Source organism: Lolium rigidum, chromosome 7, assembly GCF_022539505.1.
Source record: "Lolium rigidum isolate FL_2022 chromosome 7, APGP_CSIRO_Lrig_0.1, whole genome shotgun sequence".
Lineage (NCBI taxonomy): Eukaryota > Viridiplantae > Streptophyta > Magnoliopsida > Poales > Poaceae > Lolium > Lolium rigidum.
In genome coordinates, this window is record NC_061514.1 from 84,676,714 (window position 1) to 84,697,144 (window position 20,431).

The 20,431-nt window shown below is 42.6% G+C and overlaps 1 protein-coding gene across 1 annotated transcript; it reads right to left on the reverse strand.

The window, feature by feature from the left end:
* Positions 1-5,586: 5,586 nt before the first annotated feature.
* On the reverse strand, positions 5,587-20,049 carry LOC124671610 (3beta-hydroxysteroid-dehydrogenase/decarboxylase-like). Its single transcript, XM_047207966.1, has 9 exons — positions 19,861-20,049; positions 18,275-18,533; positions 14,026-14,115; positions 13,806-13,939; positions 12,712-12,870; positions 11,144-11,266; positions 10,993-11,072; positions 5,726-5,933; positions 5,587-5,634 (listed from the first exon to the last, which is right to left on the reverse strand). The coding sequence occupies exons 1-9, from the start codon at positions 20,047-20,049 to the stop codon at positions 5,587-5,589; spliced, it is 1,290 nt and encodes a 429-aa protein (XP_047063922.1).
* Between the last annotated feature and the right edge of the window lie 382 nt (positions 20,050-20,431).

Consider the following 20,431-nt stretch of genomic DNA (forward strand, 5'->3'; position numbering starts at 1 on the left):
CAATTTGTAACGTAGCAGGTTCTTCGAAATGCAAGAGAGACCGTAGCGAACTGTACCGTCCGTATACCTCTTTGGCTTGCGTTTTCCGGTTTGTTGCCCGGTGCGATACACGAGCTCGGCTGCGGGAGCATCATTCGCGAGAAGATCCTCGGCCCCGGCTCCCCCTGCCGCTGCTGCGCCCGTGCGGAGGATCGTGGTGGAGAAGCGCGCCCCTCCCGGCGACATGATGGCCCAATGATTGGCCTCGTCACGGGCGGGAGAGCCACCGATTGGCCCGCTCGCGCGTGAAACGGTGCCGGTTGGTCGACCGGATGTCGGCGTGGGTCGCGTGAGCCCGGGCGGTGGAGCCGGGGCGCGACGCGTGTAGACACGGACGGGAGGCGCCGTTTGGGTCACCGCGGGGAGGCGTCGACGTGGACGACGTGGGTTCGCCCGCGTGGGGTCGAGGCAGATTGCCTGTCTGACGCGCAGATCCCGACGCAGGAGCCGATCCCGGGGCGGAATCTTCGGAGATCGCAGACGAATCATCATCGGGATCTGTTCCTGAGTTGTCGTTTTGCCCCAGATCACTATTTGCACCGTTTGAGCTCGAATCTGACCCGTTCTGCTCCAAATTTGCTCCTGCATCTTGCTGGTTCACTCGCAGAGACACTATGGGAACAAAAGGTGAAACATCGGGTGTTAGATCAGTACATTGTTGCTCCCCGGGAAGTTGTTCCGATGAATTCGAAGAGATTCCGGAAGTAGAAGAATGGCTTGGCGAAGGAGAGCTCCGGCGTTGGGATGAAGTTTGGAGAATGGGAAAACTGTTTCATCAAACACAACGTCTCGGGAGATATACACTCGGCCAGAGGCGACGTCTAAGCACTTCACACCTTTGTGCATATTACTATAACCAAGGAATACGCATTGCTTAGATCGAAAGGCTAATTTGCGTTGGTTATAGGGTCTAAGGTTTGGCCGGCGAGGCACACCCAAAGACACGAAGAGATGCATAGTCGGGTTTTTGGTGGAGTAGACGTTCCATAGGTGTTTCATAGTTGATGACTTTGGAGGGGAGCATATTAATGAGATGAGTGGCGGTAGAAAAAGCTTCATCCCAAAATTTTAATGGCATGGATGCATTGGCAAGAAGAGCAAGCCCAACTTCTACAATGTGGCGATGTTTCCGTTCTGCGGAGCCATTTTGTTGGTGGGCATGAGGGCATGAGAGATGATGAGAAATGCCGATGCTTTGAAAGAAGGGAGTTAGTTTTTCATATTCACCGCCCCCATCGGTTTGTATGGCAATGATCTTTTTACCAAATTGACGTTCAACAAGATTCGGAAATTCTTGAAAACACTGAAATACTTCAGATTTTTTCTTGAGAAGAAATATCCATGAAAATTTACTAAAGTCATCTATAAAGCTTACATAGTATGAAAACCGACCTACGAGAGGATGGTGCGGGTCCCCAAACATCCGAGAATACAAGTTCTAGAGGGAGGTTGACACACTAGTGGACCTTGTGTAAGGTAGTTGATGACTTTTTGCTCTTTGACATGAATCACAAACCGACTCAATGCTAGAATTGCTAGAAAAAGGAAGATCATATTTCCTAAGAATCTTTTGAACGACTTTGAACGAAGGATGTCCTAAACGATCATGCCACCTAGTAGCCGAAGGCTTGGTGGCGCTAAGAGCTTGTTTATTCGTGCTTGATGATGATGATACCAACGGGTAGAGACCTCGGATGCATCGGCCTTTAAACAGAATTTTCTTCGTGACCCGACCCTTGACATAGAAGAACCACGGGTGAAATTCAACAAAGACACCGTTATCCAAAGTAAAGCGATGGACAGAAACAAGATTTTTTGAGGCACATGGAACATGAAGAACATTGTATAGATGGAATTTTTTGGATGGGGAATCAACGAATGCATGACCAACATGGCTGATGTTCATACCTGTTCCATTGGCCGCTTGTATCTTGTCGTGGCCGTTGTACTTCTCCTTCATGGTGAGCTTATCAAGCTCCCCAGTGATGTGGTCGGTGGCGCCGGTGTCTGAGTACCAGTTGGTGTCGATACCGTAGGCGGCGTTGACACCCTTCTCCTCGATCTTCTTCTTCATCATCAGAGTAGCGGTGCCAACACTTCCAGGCAGGATGGCCTGCCTTGCCGCAGATTTGGCAGACGATGAGTTCGCGGTCGTTGCCGCCGCCGCTGCCTTGATGACGTCCGCCGCCGCCACCGCGGCGTCCACCATTGCCGCCTCCTTGCTGGCGGCCTCGACCACGGCCATAGCCACGGCCTCCTCCACCACGTCCACGGGGCGCTCCTTGGCCACCCCGGCGTGGTCCACCGCGTCCTCGCGCGGCAGCGTTGGCAGAGCCACCGTGAGTGGGGACACCGAGCATCTCCATGTGATTGTCGTAGGAGGTCACCTGGGAGTACAGCTCTCCCACGGTTAGCTTGATGTCGGGGTTGGCTCCAATGGCTGCGAAGAGCGGATTATAGGGATCATCGAGACCGGCGAGCAGATACTCAACCAGCTCGTCCTCCTCTATCCTCCGCCCCGCAGCTGCCAGCTCATCAGCAATCGCCTTCATCTGGGCGAAGTATTGGGAGGTGGTTTTCCCTTCCTTCTTGGTGTTGGCGAGTTTGACCCGGAGGTTGGCGATGCGGGTCCTCGACTGGGTGGCGAACATGGACCTTATTGCAGTCCATACAGCAGACGATGTCTTCATGCCGATCACGGACAGCATGATCTCCCTGGACAGAGAATTCACCAGGTAGGAAAGGACGTTCTGTCCGTCCGCATCCACGCCTCGTAGGCGGGGTTGGCCACCTCGCTCTTCTCGCCATCCTTGTCGACGGAGAGGGTGGCCGGCGGTGCTTTGGTGGTTCCATCTAGGTACCCCATCAGGCGAGCACCACGGATCGCCGGGAGAGCTTGTGTCTCCCACAGGAGGAAGTTGTCCCTCGTGAGCTTCTCGGCCGTTCCCCGGCTTGGCGAGAGGATTGGCCATGGCGATGGATGAGGATGGAAGGCTCATAGATTGGTTTTGTGGAAGAGTGGCTCGATACCATGTGAAGATACCTTGTTAGATTTGGGTGGAATCGATGCCCTTTGTCTCGGGCTCGGGTTCGTGTTTATATAGGCCGACAACGGCAAGATAGGTACATGGTTGTTGTTCACGTGTGAGAGAAGCTAGGGAACGATCTGATCTTTATACAACAGATCAGATCGGTTACAAGGATACTTATCAAACTAAACTAACATATCTCCACACGTGACAAGGATGTTACAACAGAAATATATGTAGCGCTAACAATTCCAACGATGATTTGACCAAAGATTAATAGGATTAACATGCCCCATTGATGCACTGGATCCATGTTTGCAGACAGTAAGATGCTTTGGAGCTGACTATAGGGCATCAGATAATCCAGACTTTTGTGGGCCTTTGCGACATGGCCTATTCTTGAGGCCACCAAGAAGCAAGCTTCCCGTGCGTGGAGTCTTCACACAAAGCTGCATCTTGGATGACTTTCTTCGTTCATTAATGCATCGTGCAACTGCAATCTTTGCCATGGCATGCTGGAGTGCAGATTCTGTCTTACATATAGCAAATCTGGAATTTGTTCCTTGCGCTCGATTCTACATATTCAGCATATGTCCAATTGATTGGATCTCTGAAGTAGTACACGCCCATACTGTATAGGCGTATGTGAATATTCAAACTGATTAGATATGAAAGTTCTATAGTATGTCTGTGTTTGGATATGGATTTCTGGACCCACATGATGGGCATGTATTGGATATGTGTGTGTTTGTTTCCACATGGGAGGCCGTTCATTATTTCTGCGCATGCAGTTGCTAGATTTGTTCGATTCGATGTTGTTTCCTCTGATGCTTCTAGCTTGTGACCGGATCAAGTTCAGTCAACTTGATCCGGCCACAATGTACGAAGCACAAAATGCAGTTTGAACTTTTGGCCTGGGCTCGGGCTTGGTTACTACGAAAAAATCATCCTAGGCTCAGGCTCAATGTCTGCACCTTGGGCTTTTCTAGGCCTGGCGCGAAACCCGGCCTGGGCGAGGTATGCCTAAGCTTTTTGTCAGGGGGCATTTGCATATAACAGTAAAGCAAGAATGGAAGAATATTATTTAGTTTGCATGGATGAAAATCTGTGTGCAAGTCCAAGCATAATTATATGCTTTGTTGCAGGAAAATATATCTTAAGCATTGAGCATTACCGAAAAGGACCAAGCCATTGCAAGGGATGCACTTGACTTCCTAGCTTTCTTTAAATATGCAAAGGCAAGGAGCGCCTTGGCTCTCATTCAAGAAGGTGGGATTCTCAAGAGTGTCATTTCTCCATGTCGTTTACACACTCACGTTCAGGAGATTAATTGAAATACTCTCTCCATCCATAAATGGATGTCTTAGATTTATCTAAATCTAGATGTCAGTGTTGGAACTGTTGGCATATGTGTTCCGCACGGTTCCTACCCAATGGCTCGAAGCAGTCCCAATCCCGCACAGTTCCATCTCAAAAAAAAAAAAAAATCCCACACAGTTGTGACCGTCGCTACCGAGGAAAACTCTCCATCCACACCGCCGCCCAGCGCAACACCCGCCCTCCATCTTGAGAAAACCACAGCGGCTGCTGAGTTGCATCAGCCCCTATCTTGCAGCAATAGCGGTCGTGCGTTTGCAGCAGCTCGGCCGGCGGCTGCCAGGTGTGAGGTTGCAGCAATGTGGTCGACTAGGGCACTAACGAAGGTCGGCGGTGGCAGCGGCGCTGGACCTTGGCAGCACCGATGATCAGCATTGGCAGCATCGCCAGTCACCATTAGTAGCATAAGAGATCTTCCTTTGCAGCAAGCGGCCTTGGAGCTAGACCCTTGAAGCACTGAAGCCCGGCGTTGGTCAGCGGAGGTCACCGTTGGCAGGAGAGGTGGTGGCCTCCCTTTGCAGTAAGCGGCGCGCGGCAGCAGACCCTTGGAGCACCAACAGCCGGTGTTGGCAGCAGTAAGGGTCGACGTTGGCAGCATCGCCAACTTTCCTTCGCAGCGCATGGAATCTAATTGCAACATCGGAGGTCGGCGCGGCAGAGCGCGCATGGACCATCTAGTAATCTATGTGTGCCTCATGTTGTTAGCTCATCAGATTGTGGCCACACCCTACCTACAGAAATATCAACTTGCCCGGAATAAAACCCACGAGACTCCGTCTATGGCCGTCTCTAAAATGCATATGTGGAGAGTTGAACCCTCCTCATGGATGTAGGGGGAGGGAGGGGATCTCGTGACCTGTACGGCGTTAGGACCGGACCTAAGAGACAACGACAACATCCAGATGGCTCCACGTGTTCTCCCGAGGATGTCATGGAAATACCACTACTTTTTGGAAGACGTGGACAACCTCTTTGCTTGAACATTTTGGCTTCTCTTATTTATACCAATACGAATTTTTTCATCATATAACGGTACTAAGTTTAGAATTACAAATATATGTCCTTTGTCACAATCACACTTTATATGTCTCAAGATTTATCTTGGTGGAATTTGGCGCTCTTTTAAACATAATTGCATATGTCACGCCCTGAACTGCTTATAGAATTCAGTAGTGATCTTTATTCCTTCCTGACAACAGAGTTCACAAAAAATGTCAGCAAAATCGAAGAAATACTAAAATACTAAGTGCGTAACTAAAAAAACGTGGCGAAGTAGCAACCTGGAGTGACACTACTGGTTTGTAACCAAGTTGTTCCACAGCGTTGTGGCAGTTAAATGTTCTATTGAGCGTGACATACTTCACGATTGAAGATGTTATAAGGCCAGGTTTACGCATTCCAAAGCGAGAGAATATCTTATCGTAGCTCCAGTCTACCAAACATGCTATTGGCATCACAAGATACACAGGTATTCTTAATGTAAATCGTCTGCAAACAAACTATCATAAGTTAGTATATCATATATGATTCAATATTTCTCGGCTATAAGAAATAAATTATTATCATTATGAAATCGTGTCTACACAATAAACTTTCTTCGCCTACAGCCCAATACTTCTGTACAATAAATATATATAACAGCGGATAATCATACTAATCAATCAATTCATTATATTATACTATTAAAGGAGAAGAGAACCAGTGGTCTTGATTGACTAAACACAAACACACAAATGGAGCGGCTAAAATTTGGAGGCAATCATACACAACCAATATATTGTTTCATGGATAGAAGAACAAGTTGACGAGCAACAACCAAACATTTATAAATCCTTTCCCAACAACAGACAAGGAAAGGGGGTAACAAAAAAGCAACTATGTTTATACCAACTCTAGAGTGGATATAAATATGAAAAAAAACAAATAACATCTATATCATAGCAATTATATATATGTAGGAAATTGAAACTAGAAATGAAACGTTGAATCATCTAATAACCTATGGGAATATGCTAAAATCCAAGTGCATAGAAAGTTCTTCCCCCAACTTTTTATGACATGTAAAAAAGGTGTTTGCTCCTCCCCTCGAACTCAGATAAGTCAAACAGTAATATGGCTGAGATCGCTTGCTACCCCTTTATAATTAAGGGTATAATGGTATTTAAAAAACTAAACAGGTATATGTAGCACTGTACAAAAAATGTATGGCTTAACTTATTTGCACGCATATGTAGACTATGTCTAGGTAGGAGTTCGTATGTATATACGATGTTGTCGGCTCATCGGCGGTGAATTTTCCGGGCGCCACGGTCGTGGCTAGCGGGCATGAGGCATGACAAGGTCGTGCTTGCCGACCATGAGGCAATGTGAGGCGATGCAGGTCTACAAAGGCCACCAAGGTGCGTGCCAGTGGGGTGGCGGCGGCATGCAGGCAAGATGGCGGCACAACTGTGATGTGTGTGGCCGTACAGTTCGTCGCATTAAGAATGCATATGTTTAGTGTCAATTACGAGGACCCAGGAGGAACGGTTGGCCTCAACAATGGATTAACTGGCTGACGGTGAGAGATGAGATCCTAGCAGCGACTAACCACGATCACCAGAAAACATGAGCGATGGCCATGAGATCATGACAACTCTCTCCGCGATATATGGGTATAGTATACATGGGTATAGCGTGTTTTGATATGGTCTTAGAAGTAATCCAAGAGCCTAATCTGAGTTTGGGAGAGGGGTTGTACTGGACCATGCCTCAATAAAGAAATTTATTACTTCCTCTATTCACAATTACTTCACATTCTAGGTTTTATCTAAATCAATCTATATGAATTTTGACTAAATATTTACAAAAATATATCAATATTTATAAAATTATACCTATTTTATTAGAATCCTTATAAAATATGTTTACATATTATATCTATTTTATATTATCGATATCAATATTTTTGGCTATATTCATGGTCGAATTTTGCAAAGTTTTACTTTAACTATCCTAGAACGCAAAGTAAATAAAAATAGAGGGAGTACATCAATGAGCCCACGACTATGTTATGCAGGCACACTAACATTTATATATCTCTCTGAATCTAACTACTCCTTTGTTAATTAGGGTTATTCAAAATGGCTCCCAGGTCCGGATGTTCCTATCTAGACCGAGCAATAACGTAAGATTGGTGTTCTGTAGTGTATTCCCTTGTGTATTTGCAGCTGCTGCCTAAATAATAAACAGTGTCGCGGCCCACTGCCAGGGCGCAGTTACTAACTCGAGTGCGCCAGCCCAAACGGATGGTGAACGATCTGGACTGACTCGCTAGACACCCGGACCAGTTTCGGACAACCCAGCAGGCTTACACGTTGGGCCGAACGTGGCAATTAAATAGGCCAGATGCCCACCACATGTCCACATTGCACCTGGTCCTACAAATCGCGCACACCATTGCTGCAAGATCCCCTAAAAATAAAAGACCATTGCTGCAAGATCGCCTCCAGACGAAGGAAGGCCCCTGTGACGCGGTGCCGCAACACCTACTCCTGCGTGATGCCAAAGAGGGCAGGGTGCACGACGACGAGGCCAGGCGCGCATGATCCAACCTTCTTCTGCGCTGCCACTGTCGCCGGCAATGACGCCGACGAGCACGGCCCAGAGGAACGGGCGGGTGCTCGATCGTAACAAACCCCCAGGCACCGATCTCGAGCGCCTCGCCGTCGCCGGTATAGGACAGCAGCGGAAAAGGGATCCATCCATTCTTCGTCTGAGATTTTTTCCCGTCAAGGAGAAAGAGAGCAAGGAGAGGTTTTGTGGGGATTTTTCTGTGGTCGCCACGGGTAAGAGATGGACGAGCAGGGAGAGACTGCAGAGAGCCTTTTGAGTGGTGGGAGGGATATTCAGGCATCCTTGCTGGTAATGGAGTTGCCACTGTCCCAGACTCCCAATGCCATTGCCGGAGCACCGCCGGAAGAAGGGGTCGCCTGGACACGCTTGCCAAACAGCAAGATCTCGTCATGGCCAATCTCCTCAGGTTGGCGCTAGTACTTGTTCAGCCTGGAGCCAACCACCAAATCACATAAAAGTCGATTGACTAGGAAATGTACGTTCGAGTCGACTAGGCTATGGTGGTTTCTGTTCAGAATAATCTTGTAGTGTTTGTTTGAGTCCAGGCTCGTTTAATCCGTCGTGTGTTCCAAACACGACACGGCGTTACGGCCTCTGTCGCATTCTCTCACCTACCGCCCACCCGTTGTCACGGACAACATACTGTCGTAGGACCCACGGCCTACGCCGTTCTAAATACCGACTCAGTATAGCGCATTTACTGTCACTCGTATGCCACACATTACTGAGTCTGACACAGATCTTGGGACAATTTGCATGGTCCAGATAACGAGAGCAAATGGACCTATGTTAGAGAGATAAAAGATCTACTCCCTCCATCCTAGTTTTCAAGGCACAATCCCAAAAACTATTTATCCCATAACCCTCACTTTCTAGACATAATTCTATTTAATGTGGGAGTAAATAGCACTTAGGCTAGCCATAGTGCTAGTATCATACGGAGTAGCTAGTATCATGCATACTAGACCCACAAAAATGATGATGTGGCATCTAATTAAAGATGAGAGATAGGATTAGAGTAACATATGTGGATACTGTATCATAACGCACGTTACGAGAAAAGTAAATGCCAAATTGATCTTGTACATAGATGTACATTGTGATTCTACAAAATAATAAATTTAAAAGTTTATGATACTACTCTATAAAATACCACTATAGAGATAGTATCATAGATAAATATCATATGTATGATACTAGTATATGATACTATGCACTATGATCAGCCTTAGAAAATTAAAGAGAGGGAGAGTAACCGCGCATGCATGAGGGAGGGAAAGGGGCAATTAACTTTGTTGCATGCATGAACTGGTGCATGCATATCAAAATAAGGGGAGTATTTCCTTTTCTTGGTATCCTGGCAATTAATAGCTTTAAATCTAGACGATTTTTCCGTAAGAATTTAATTAGAGGGGGAGAGAAACTAGACCCAACTAACTTAGACTGCTCATAGTGGGAGTAACATAGCTAGTAACATCACACATCTCAAGGCAGTTTGGTGACATGGCATGCGAATAAATGAAGAAAAAGAGTGAGGTGGTAACTAGCTATGTTACCATAACATCACACACCTCAAGGTAAGATGAGTCTACAACATAATAAATGATATAATGCATGACACCACATATAAGTTACTACCCACTATGAAGGTAGTAACCTAGACTAGTAACATGGTATATGTTACTAGTCTAAGTTACTCCCCACTATGACCAGCCTTATGTCTTGGAGAAAGATATTCAAAAAATGTGACTTGAGAACTAGGACGAAGGGAGTACCTACTCTATCATGTTTTAAAGAGCGTAATCAATGATGTTAAAGTAAATTCGGCAATGCTCACAAATAAAGGAACGATAAAATAATCTAGAAATACAATAAATAAGAAACATTGCTTTATTTTAATATTTGACCATTCTAATACGATAGTTACAATAACTTATATAGATATGAAGAAAATCGTATTTCCAGGTGCCAAAAAATGGAACTAAAGAGCATAAGACAGTCAATGAAGAATTAGATAGAAATATAATGGTTTGATAAAGTACAAATAACGACGCGAGTAAAAGAGGTAGAATTCTCAATGAATTTTCACCAGAAATTATATCATCTTCATTAATTCTTAATAAAGGCGATTAGAGCTAGATGATTTTGCTTCGAATCATTCCAAGGCATGACATGGCAATCACCGTTTTCTTAGTTTTTATCCTAGTACTAAAAAACAAACTATGGACGGAGTGAGAAAGGAAATGTTTCGCTATTAACAAAGAATATATCCTAATTTGTATATCACCATGAATGGCTAATTAAGACAGAAAATTAGATTAACATGATTATGTGTGAAGCATCGTGAGTCATACCATTTAAAAATGTATATGATGAGACCGAGGGATCCGGAGCAGAACAATGAAACTATCAAAAACTTCAATGGGAAAGTGTTTTTCAATGAATGAGATAACATGCATAGGGGGATGTGAATGAGTTAAACTTTTGGTCGTAGTCACTGGGAATATAAATATAACTACACTTACAAAGCTGGTCGGGCAAATGCGCAGGTCACCCGATTAGTTACTTAAAAATAATTATACATGTACTATGTTCTATTAGTTTATAGTTGGGCATTTATACCTTCTGTTTACAAAAATAATCCGTAAAACAAAATACAATACATACTTTATCATACATTGTTAGGACGAGGAACTATTAGTTGAGCTAGTCTTTCTAAATATATTTTAAATTTATATGGTACCATAATCACAATATATAATGACTTAATATTGCTTCAACCATCTACATTCATATATTGAAGGGATAACTATGAGACAAACATGTTCTACCATATTAAAGTTCCTAGATTATGAATTATAATGCTAAGAAGATAACAATGTGAACTAATAATTTGAAACCCTAATGCATACAAGAGAATAAGTAATATCACCTTTTGTATCCAAGGTCTTCCATTAACATATCTATGAACTTCCATGATTTCATTGGCTCCATATTTGTTATAAAGTAAGCCTACACCACAAGTAAATATGTTAATTTAGATATAACATTAATCAGTTTGCAGGGTAACAATAAATACATACTTTGCCTCCACATTGCGTTGCACCCTCCTCGGTAGAAAGAGTTTTCTCGGCACATAAATGACCATGCACCACATTCTCAACATATACAAAATCATCATCAGTTTTGCCATCACCCAAAATAATCTGCAACAATGAACATTAGGTCATCTACTTCAAACTAGGCACCACAAAATTCTTCTATGTTTATTAGTTTCTAAATTGTTGTATCTAGGTTAGTTGTTCTATAATACATATATAGAATGAATTGACATCATGGCTGCTTGTAAACTTAGGGTTGGTAGCTATCTTCGGGGCGCATTTTCTAGACTGCTTACCCCCCAACAGGCCAACCAAGAGGTAGTTTATGTGTGCTTAGATGCTTGCACGAGGCCTCGAGTCTAGCTAGAACATCGTTTAAAGCACCCCACAATCAAGCTAATGAGTATGTATCATACTTATCTTTTCTTTGAGTTTAACCATATGATATCCTTGAGATTCCTCCTGTAATATACGACGAATGTTGCATTTACTTTTTGCCATTTTTAGAATTTTAGGTACATTATTTTTCCTTGAGTGCTTACAAGTAACTTCTTGAATACGATCTCAAATGATGAAGTAACCATCATACAAGTCGCGCAGCTCATCGAGACAATAAACTAGATTTTTGCAACGGTGCTGTCTCACATGTGGACTAACTAGTGGATGTCACGGTGAACCATGCTACTGTGCTAGTCTAAAAAAGTTCATGCCTACTACCCAATGAGTCTGAATGTAAGGTCCAACCCAATGTTTTAAGAGGATATGACCAGTGTGGTTCCGCAGCCATGGCCGTATCAATTCTCATTTAGCGGTTTTGCTATAAGCATGAAAATGACCCTAATTAGGTACATGACCATGGTAATCATGAAGCCATTGTATCAATATAACAGTGTCGACGGTGAATTGCTAAATGAACTAAGATCTATCTATGAACTAGGATCACAAACAACATAATTTCATGGTTAGAGACTTGGACGAAAGAACTACATGCCTGGTTGGGATAGCGTGAGCTCTTGACTCATGTGAGTTTTGCCTTCCGGTTGTGTCACTCACACGGACTGTGTGGATGCGAGGCATGATCCTCGTTATTGTCGGACAATGTCTTGTATATTGGAATAGCCAAAAAAAAAGGCCTGTTAACACCTAGCGCTAAACCATAAATATAGCGCTTAGGGGAACATAGGGAGCTATTGTTGGATATCACCGGTTCAAGCAAAACTTAGTGAGTCCTCTTGAGATATAATAGGCCACTATTTTGACTTTCGCAACCATATTATGAACACCTCCGGTACAGATATGGACCCCGAATATTGGCACTCAGGAGAATGACTTCCTACCTCATTACGTGCGGGATTTTTTGCCACAAAATTAATCATACAACTACATTATGGTTTGCAGCATTATGCAACTAAACTTCCGTCTGTGTCCAAACCATTAATTACATATATCAAAAAATTAATCAAGTGGCTAGAAATTATAAAGAACAAGAGATATTCTTGCTTGAACTATGTTTCCAGTGGTATTATTATGCGCAATATATGTGTACTTACCCTCATTCCTCCGTAACAAACTAATGTTGGTATTATACCGTCACCGGGACCACAAATGCTTCCAGGACGTATACAGCAAGTGCGCAACTCATTTATGTCATTGGCCTTCATCACCAGCTGTTCTGCTTCCGCCTTCGTTTGCGTGTATGCTTCGTGGAACTGACAGTAAGAAAACAATCATGGTCAGCTCTAGAACGAATTAACTAATTCCACATATATGATTGCGTGGTTCTGAGGTAAATTGTCTTTTTAATAGGAGAAGGACCCCATCTGGCCACAAACCATATATTATTATAATTTTTGACAATGCAAATCAAAAGCCAGGAATTCTGGTCGAACATATCAGCCCAACAACTAAGAAAAAAATTGAAGCTGTCTGTCTCGCGGCAGCATCTCAACTATCCTTCCACAATGCACCTATGAAACAAGAATAGTTAAGAATCTCAAGTTCTCCACTTGTCATCAAACGTGACAGATCATCAGTTTCAATAAGAACGTCCGTACAACGTATCATAATCCCTCTGACTATTTACTCTGTATTGAGTCTAACTTTGGCATTAATTTTACCAATAAAATGTGACTTATGTGTCATAAAAAGTACTCCCCGATGTGCCATGAACAAGAGTAGGTCATTAGATTCATATTTGATAAAAAGAAACAATGAAACACTTTCAAATTATATGTACTTGATGTTGCACATGTTTATAAAAATTTCTACATTTGGTCAAACTATACGAAATTTGCTTTTGACTAAAACTAAGATGCAATACATTTTTTTTCAAAATATGGTTACTATACAAGCAAACATAAGTCCGGTGCAGCACCAGTTATACTAATTAGAAGCTTAATATAGAATTAGTTAATAAAAAATATATGGTAGGTTCATGTGGTCCCTTCAATGGAATTATAGAAAGTGATCAAACTTTATCTTAAACCATGTTAAACTGATCTAGAGGGAGTACTACTATCTGGAGGCAATAACAAGGCAGTAACTGCCTAAAAGAAGCATAGCCCTTGGTCTCTGCATAGGTGTATACACACACATCCATATTATTTCATTCGATGAAAAAAAATGACTAAATATGTGTGCCAACCTTCTCTGGGTATGGTGCCGATTCATCTACATTGAAGAGGCCATGAACTCCATCAAATACAACTCCACTCGAACTCGTGTATATCAGAGTTTTAACCAAGCATGTGTGACAAGCTTGGATGATATTCTTTGTCCCTGTGCTCAAATGAAGAAAAAATATGTGTTCATGAGAATATTTATAGACATGTAAAGCAAGGTGAAGTTAAGATAATGTTACTAACCCTGTACGTTGACATTGTAATGGAGCGGAAAGTTGTTGTTGTTATGATCTGCCGCAGCAGTGTGGAAAACAGTATCTACCCCTTCGAAAGCTGCAGTGCATAAGACTAGCTAATTGGCACACAGAAAAGAATAGCCGAAGAAACATCTCAAATATATAGCATGTGAACACTTGGTAATTTTTAATAAACAATTGGCCATGCATCTAATACTAACTTTTATCTCATAATGTAGTATACATTCTTAACTACTCCATCCAATTCATATTATTTGCCACTAGGTAGGATTAAAATATGTGTAGATACATCTATATTAGTTGCAAGTAATATGGATTGGAGGGAGTAGTTGTACTCATGTCCTGTGCTCTATCCGTTAGTGATTAGAAGGCCCACATGTATCCCTAGGTTGTAAATTTAACTAACGTAATAAAAGATATATATTACAAAACAAATATCATTCAAAAGTTTAGATGTTCTACATTCTAATGACATAATATTTTTATTGTATAATTCACGTTATGTTGGTTAAATTCACAACCTAAAAATACACGTCGGACTTATAATACCTAACAGAGGTAGTATTGGTTTAGGACTTTAATACGTAATCTTAAGTACTTCATCCGCTTCGGTTTAACACGCGCACACATTGTTCAAAAAATTGGTTTGACCATTATTTTGATCAATAAAATATGGAATATATGTAAAAAAAAGTTATATCATTGGAAACCTATTTTAAATACAAATTTAGCTGTATAGATTTTGTAGACATATAATTTCTATTTTATTGATTAAATTAATGATCAAATTTTGTCTTAAATTACGTGTGTGCCTGTTAAACCGAGCCGGAGGGAGTACTCCCCCTCCGGTCTTAAATAGTCTTCATAACATTTAGGTAAAATATACACTAAGGCCTTTCACAATGCATATATTGTATCTTAGCACGTTATCCTAGGTAGTGGTATATAGTAAGATACAAAAATTTCAATGCATTGTATCTTAAGAGTTGTATCTACATTTAATGATTTTGTGTACTCTCTCCATACCGGTTTACAGGATAATTACGTATTTCGAGAAAAAAAATACTACAAATATGGTTAATAAAATATAAAATATATGTCACAAAAGTTATTACCATTGGATTCTTATTCAAAAAATATTTCCAGTATTATAATTTTTTTATATACTACCTCTATCCCAAAGCTTAAGGCTTATATTATTTTTAGAAAGTCAAAATATGTCAAGTTTGACTAAGTTTTTACCAAAAATTATTAACATGTAAAATTAATATCATTAAATATACAATAAATTTATTTTCATATGGTATCTACAAAATATTATATTTGTTAACAGAGTGTTCTAAAAGTTTAGTCAAACTTTACATGATTTGACTTTTCAAAAGCAAAAGCCTTAAGCTTTGGAATGGAGGTAGTATATTTTATATTTTGTTGATCAAATTAATAGTTAAAGTGTTTTCTCGAAATACGTAATTTCCTTGTAAATCGATATGGAGGGAGTACATGTTTATATGGGATTGGCCTATCAATTGATTTTTCCTATGACTCCACGCGAGGGATGCAAAGCCGAGGCGCAGCAAAATTAAATTGCTCCTCTTGGGAATCGATCCCACGACCTTCAGCCCCGCACGCGCAAGGTAGGTGGAGACTACCAACTCGATTAGAAGTGTTCCGGATCTAAGATGAGGATGCACCATTTTTATATTATAATCAAACACCGTATAAGTAAAAGGTGAATTTATTCTAAACTAAAAAACCCCAATAAGTGAACTAGACAAACCGGTGAACCATCAAAGTTCCATGCCCGCCTTTTTGGTCACTGCTATGGTTTTATTTTCTAGCTGATAAATTTAGTAGCGCGGAAATTTGATTTATTTTTACATAGCTTATATGTTTTCAACCCTCTGCCCGTTATATATCAACGATAAAATATTAGAAGTTGTCAAATCGAAAAGCTAATTTAAATAAAATATTTTGGGTGACTCTTTTTAACAAAGAAGTTATCAATCATTATTTATCAATAATAAATGTGAAAAGTTAAGCTAATTTTATTTAGAATATTTTGGCAATTTTTTCAGCTCAAAAGTTATTAACACTTTGCTCGTTATTTATCAACGATAAATGCGAAAAGTTACTGATACAAAAAAATTCATTTACTTTTGAATATTCTAATCGCACTTAGCGTACAAGTTATCAATCCTCTACCCGTTATCTATAGATGGTAAAAATAAAAAGTTACCGACCCCAAAAAGTTAATTTTATTTAGAATATCTCATAACTATTTTAGGTCACAAGTTATCTACCCATTGTCCCGTCATTTATCAATAGTAAATGTGAAAACTTACCGAATCTAAAGCTAATTTTATTTAGAATATATTGAGACTTTTTTTTAGCTCACATGTTATATACCCTTTGTCCCGTTATTTACCAACGGTAAATGTGAAAAGTTACCGAACCGAAAGCTAATTTTATTTAGAATATTTTGTGATATTTTTAGCTCACGAGTTATCTACCATTTGTCCCGCTGTTTATCAATGGTAAATCCGAAAAGTTACTAAATTGAAATCTAATTTTATTTTGAATATTTTGTGATTTTTTTAGCTCACAAGTTATCTACCCTTGGTCCCGTTATTTATCAACGGTAAATGCTAAAAGTTACCGAATCAAAAGCTAATTTTTTCATTTGAGAATTGAGATGAAAGTGGTAGTTTATTTGAGTTGCAAGTGGTTTTTTCCACCCGTTATTTCTCTCATAAAAAACCATTAGCCCGAAAAAAAGGAATTGTAGAAAAAGCTAGTTCAAAAAGTTGGATATTAAATACATACAACTACATAATAAAAATATCCAATAAACAAAACAAAAACACCAGAAAGGGAACTGAAAAAAGACCAACTCCCGACGGCCCAACTGCAAGTACCCCAGGTCCATCTGGGTCCCTCGCGTTTTACATCTACACTCTGCCTCCTTCTAAAAAAAGTAATTGGGTCCTCCCTACCCTGTCATCTATGTGTCCTCCCGCAGTAGGACAAGCTAGCGATGGCGCCCACTCGATCTCCCCCACGTAGCTTGTTCACAGTCGAGCACCGCCTCCTTCCTCAACCTCCCGCCCAGCCTCCTCTCCCTACAACCGACACTGCCGCCATGTCGCCTTCCTGCACCGTCTCCACGCGGATGTCCTCGATGCGTTCCTAGTCGTCCAGAATGTGGATGACTCTCCACAAGCTCGCAACTCTGCCATCTCGCTCGCATCCACTGCTAGGCCTGTGTCTCCACCGGCCAACGGCGCGGTGCTGCTCCGCCGCCTAGAGAACTTCAGCCGGGGGCGCCGGCCTTCCGTCCGATGCGGTCGACGAGTTCCCGGTTGGTCGGTTCTCCACGAGTTCCCGAACTTGTACGTCCTCTACGGTGCACGTGCTACTCGCCCGCCAATCGCACTCCGCCGGTTACATCCCCACCCAGTGAACCTCCAGACGAAAAAAGGGAGGAATGAATCCAATAGAAAATGACAAAATAAACAGATAGAAGTAGCGTTTCGCAAGGACCAGATCTAACCGCCCACACGTGAACCAACATGTAGTTGGGTTGTTAGGAGGACAGTGCCACCCCCAGCCACCAGAGTTCAGACCCCAGTTTTGACACTTTGTTGTCTCATTAAAGGCGGAATATTCTTCGGTGGGAGGCGACTTTCCTGTTGACAGCGAGGCGCCTATGGTGACTTTCGTTAATCTTAAGATCCGTCGAATGAAGTTTCTTGGACGTAGTCTCTCGAAAGTGCTAATAGGGGTAGGGTATGCGTGTGTGCGTTCATTGACGTGAGTGTATACGCGTATATGTGAGCGTCTATGTTTATACTGTGTTACCGCCCAGACGGTGGAACGTCATAAAGGGAATTGGTTGTGAAAAGCCTAATATGTATCCAGAATTCCAGATTTATCTATCCTGCGACAATTACCTAGGGCAGCACGAGTACTATATATGTATTAAGGTGTGGATACATAGAGAAGCCATCGATGGAGGGTGGGAGTACGCGGAATCTGCGCCGGTGTGGATGACCTGGGAAGCTAACTGCCACGAGCTTATTTTATGTGGATCTATAGCGAGGTCAGGTCGGCCTATTTAGGTACGGATTTTGACGGAAATCCAGCGGGTGAGGTACTTTTGGCAATGTGATTCTGAAAAGGCCGATGGAATAAGGCTACCTTCTTCATGGAATGCATGGATGACAAGATAAGAATACCTTTCGTAAGCTGGGCTAGTTCGCAGACGTTGGCGGAGATGTAGACGGCACGACCGTCGCGGAGGGCGGCACCAAGGAGCCCATCATCCTCGTCCGGTGTCAGGGCAGCGTCGGCGCGGAGGTCCATGATCCGCACGCGCCATCGTCCTGAACGGAGCAGCGCCAGCACCATATGCCTCGCCATGAATCCCCGTCCGCCGGTTACCGCACACCACCTAGCTTCTACGCTGTCCACCGACGGATCCATGGGGCTGGATAGCTAGTAGTAATGCAGTACTATTAGTGCTTTCGTCAACTACTTTGCTCCCTTCATATCATATATATAGGCTTGGCCGATGTTCATTTTATTTAGATTACAGATCGAGTAAGGAGGAGCTGTCTCTCACCGGACAGAGTATCAAATGCTAGCTGTGCAGTATTTGACTTGAATGTATACAAAAGAGGACGGGGATCCGTATCTTTTCAAACTAACAGTATATATTCAGTGGTCGCTAAAAAACAGCTCCATCGTAAACAGGCAACAAAGCATTATTAAACTCAACCTTTGTCAGTGACTGGTGAGACTTACGTTACTCCAAACGTTTGCTGTGTTTCAGCCCGTCCAAACCGAGACTAAAAGTAGCTTTAACATAAATGATATTTTATTGTATAAAAGTTTTAAACATTACATCCGGTCTCTGCATAGCTAAGATGCACACAGCTATTCAAGAATAGCACGAACGACACAAAAACGTTACAAAAGAACATATATAAAAAGACTAGCCAATCAACTAAGGCATAGGAGGTGGAAGCCTGCGATTATGCAGCCTCCCATGTTAGGTAATACTACGATTCTTGGCCGTATCCTCCAACCGTGCACACACCTCCGTAATGGGTCACGGTCTTCCAAGCGTTGAAACGACGACCATAAATGAAGCAAAAGCATACACCCGTAGATGACCTGCATAAGAGAAGAACTTTTATCATTAAAAATCTTGTCATTTCTGACCATAAATGAAGTAAAGGCGTACAATCCTTTGCCGTGTGCCAGCTGAAAACGCACGGCAAAGAAGGTCTTTTGTCGTGCGTTTTGGTAGAAGACACGACAAAGAAGGTCCTTTGCCGTGTGTTTGTACCTAGGCACAAGGCAAAGGAAACGCGGGAAATTCCTCCCATCCGCAGAACTTTAGGCGGGAAGAAATGGCGCCCGCGAAAAAATGGCGGCGACTTGGCCCTAATATCTTTGCCGTGTGTCCGTTAGATGACACACGACAAAGGCGTGCCGCCATAACAGCTCCGTCAATTGCGGCTAGAAATGACACATGGCGCCACTCTTTGCCGTGTGTTTGTTCGTTGCACTGCGTTTTTCTAGGATTTTGTTGTATCTGCTTCTTTGCCGTGTGTTTCCTTGTATTTTGCCGTGTCTGAAATCTTTGCCATGAGCTTAAGTGTGCATGGCAAAGGATGTCTTTGCCATGTTCCGTGCTTCTTGGCCACGGCAAAGGTTCGGCCACACGGGAATGGAAGATTTTCCAGTAGTGCTTGATAGCAAGGGAAAAGGTGGGGTCCTCGTTGTAGTCTAGCCGCACATGCACCTCCTACTTGACCACTTCCTCTGCAGCAAGAGCCTCATCGTCGTCATCAGTGGCCACCGCAAGTACGTTGTAGTCCTCACCGAGATGGAAGCTCCGCACCTCCAAGGATACCTGCCGCGCCTCATGCTCGTAGGAGAGGAAGGTGCACCAGAAGTCCCACTGGTGGTATGCGCGGTTGTACTGCAACGCCTGTGGAGCCATATCTCCACGACTAGCGCCAGCCCGCCAACGTTGGCAGCACCGACACCTGATAACCCCCAAGTGCAGGGATCACTGCAGTATAATTCGATAAGTATTCGAGTATCGAACCCACGAGGAGCTGAAGGTAAACTATATATTCTCTAAAACCCTATAACCCATTATATGGCCTTCCAAGCTAGGAGATATGGTATGTGTGTAGAGGTTTTTGCTAGAAACTAGAAGTGCTGAAACTAAAATGCAAAACCTAAAATGCAAGACAAGTAAAGTGCAATACAGTAATATACAATGAGATGAAGGGAAGTGAAGTGGGGTAACTCAAGAGAGCAAGTTTTCAGGCAAATTGTATTTCATTTGTGTGGTTGACATAATTAGTGAAGCTCAT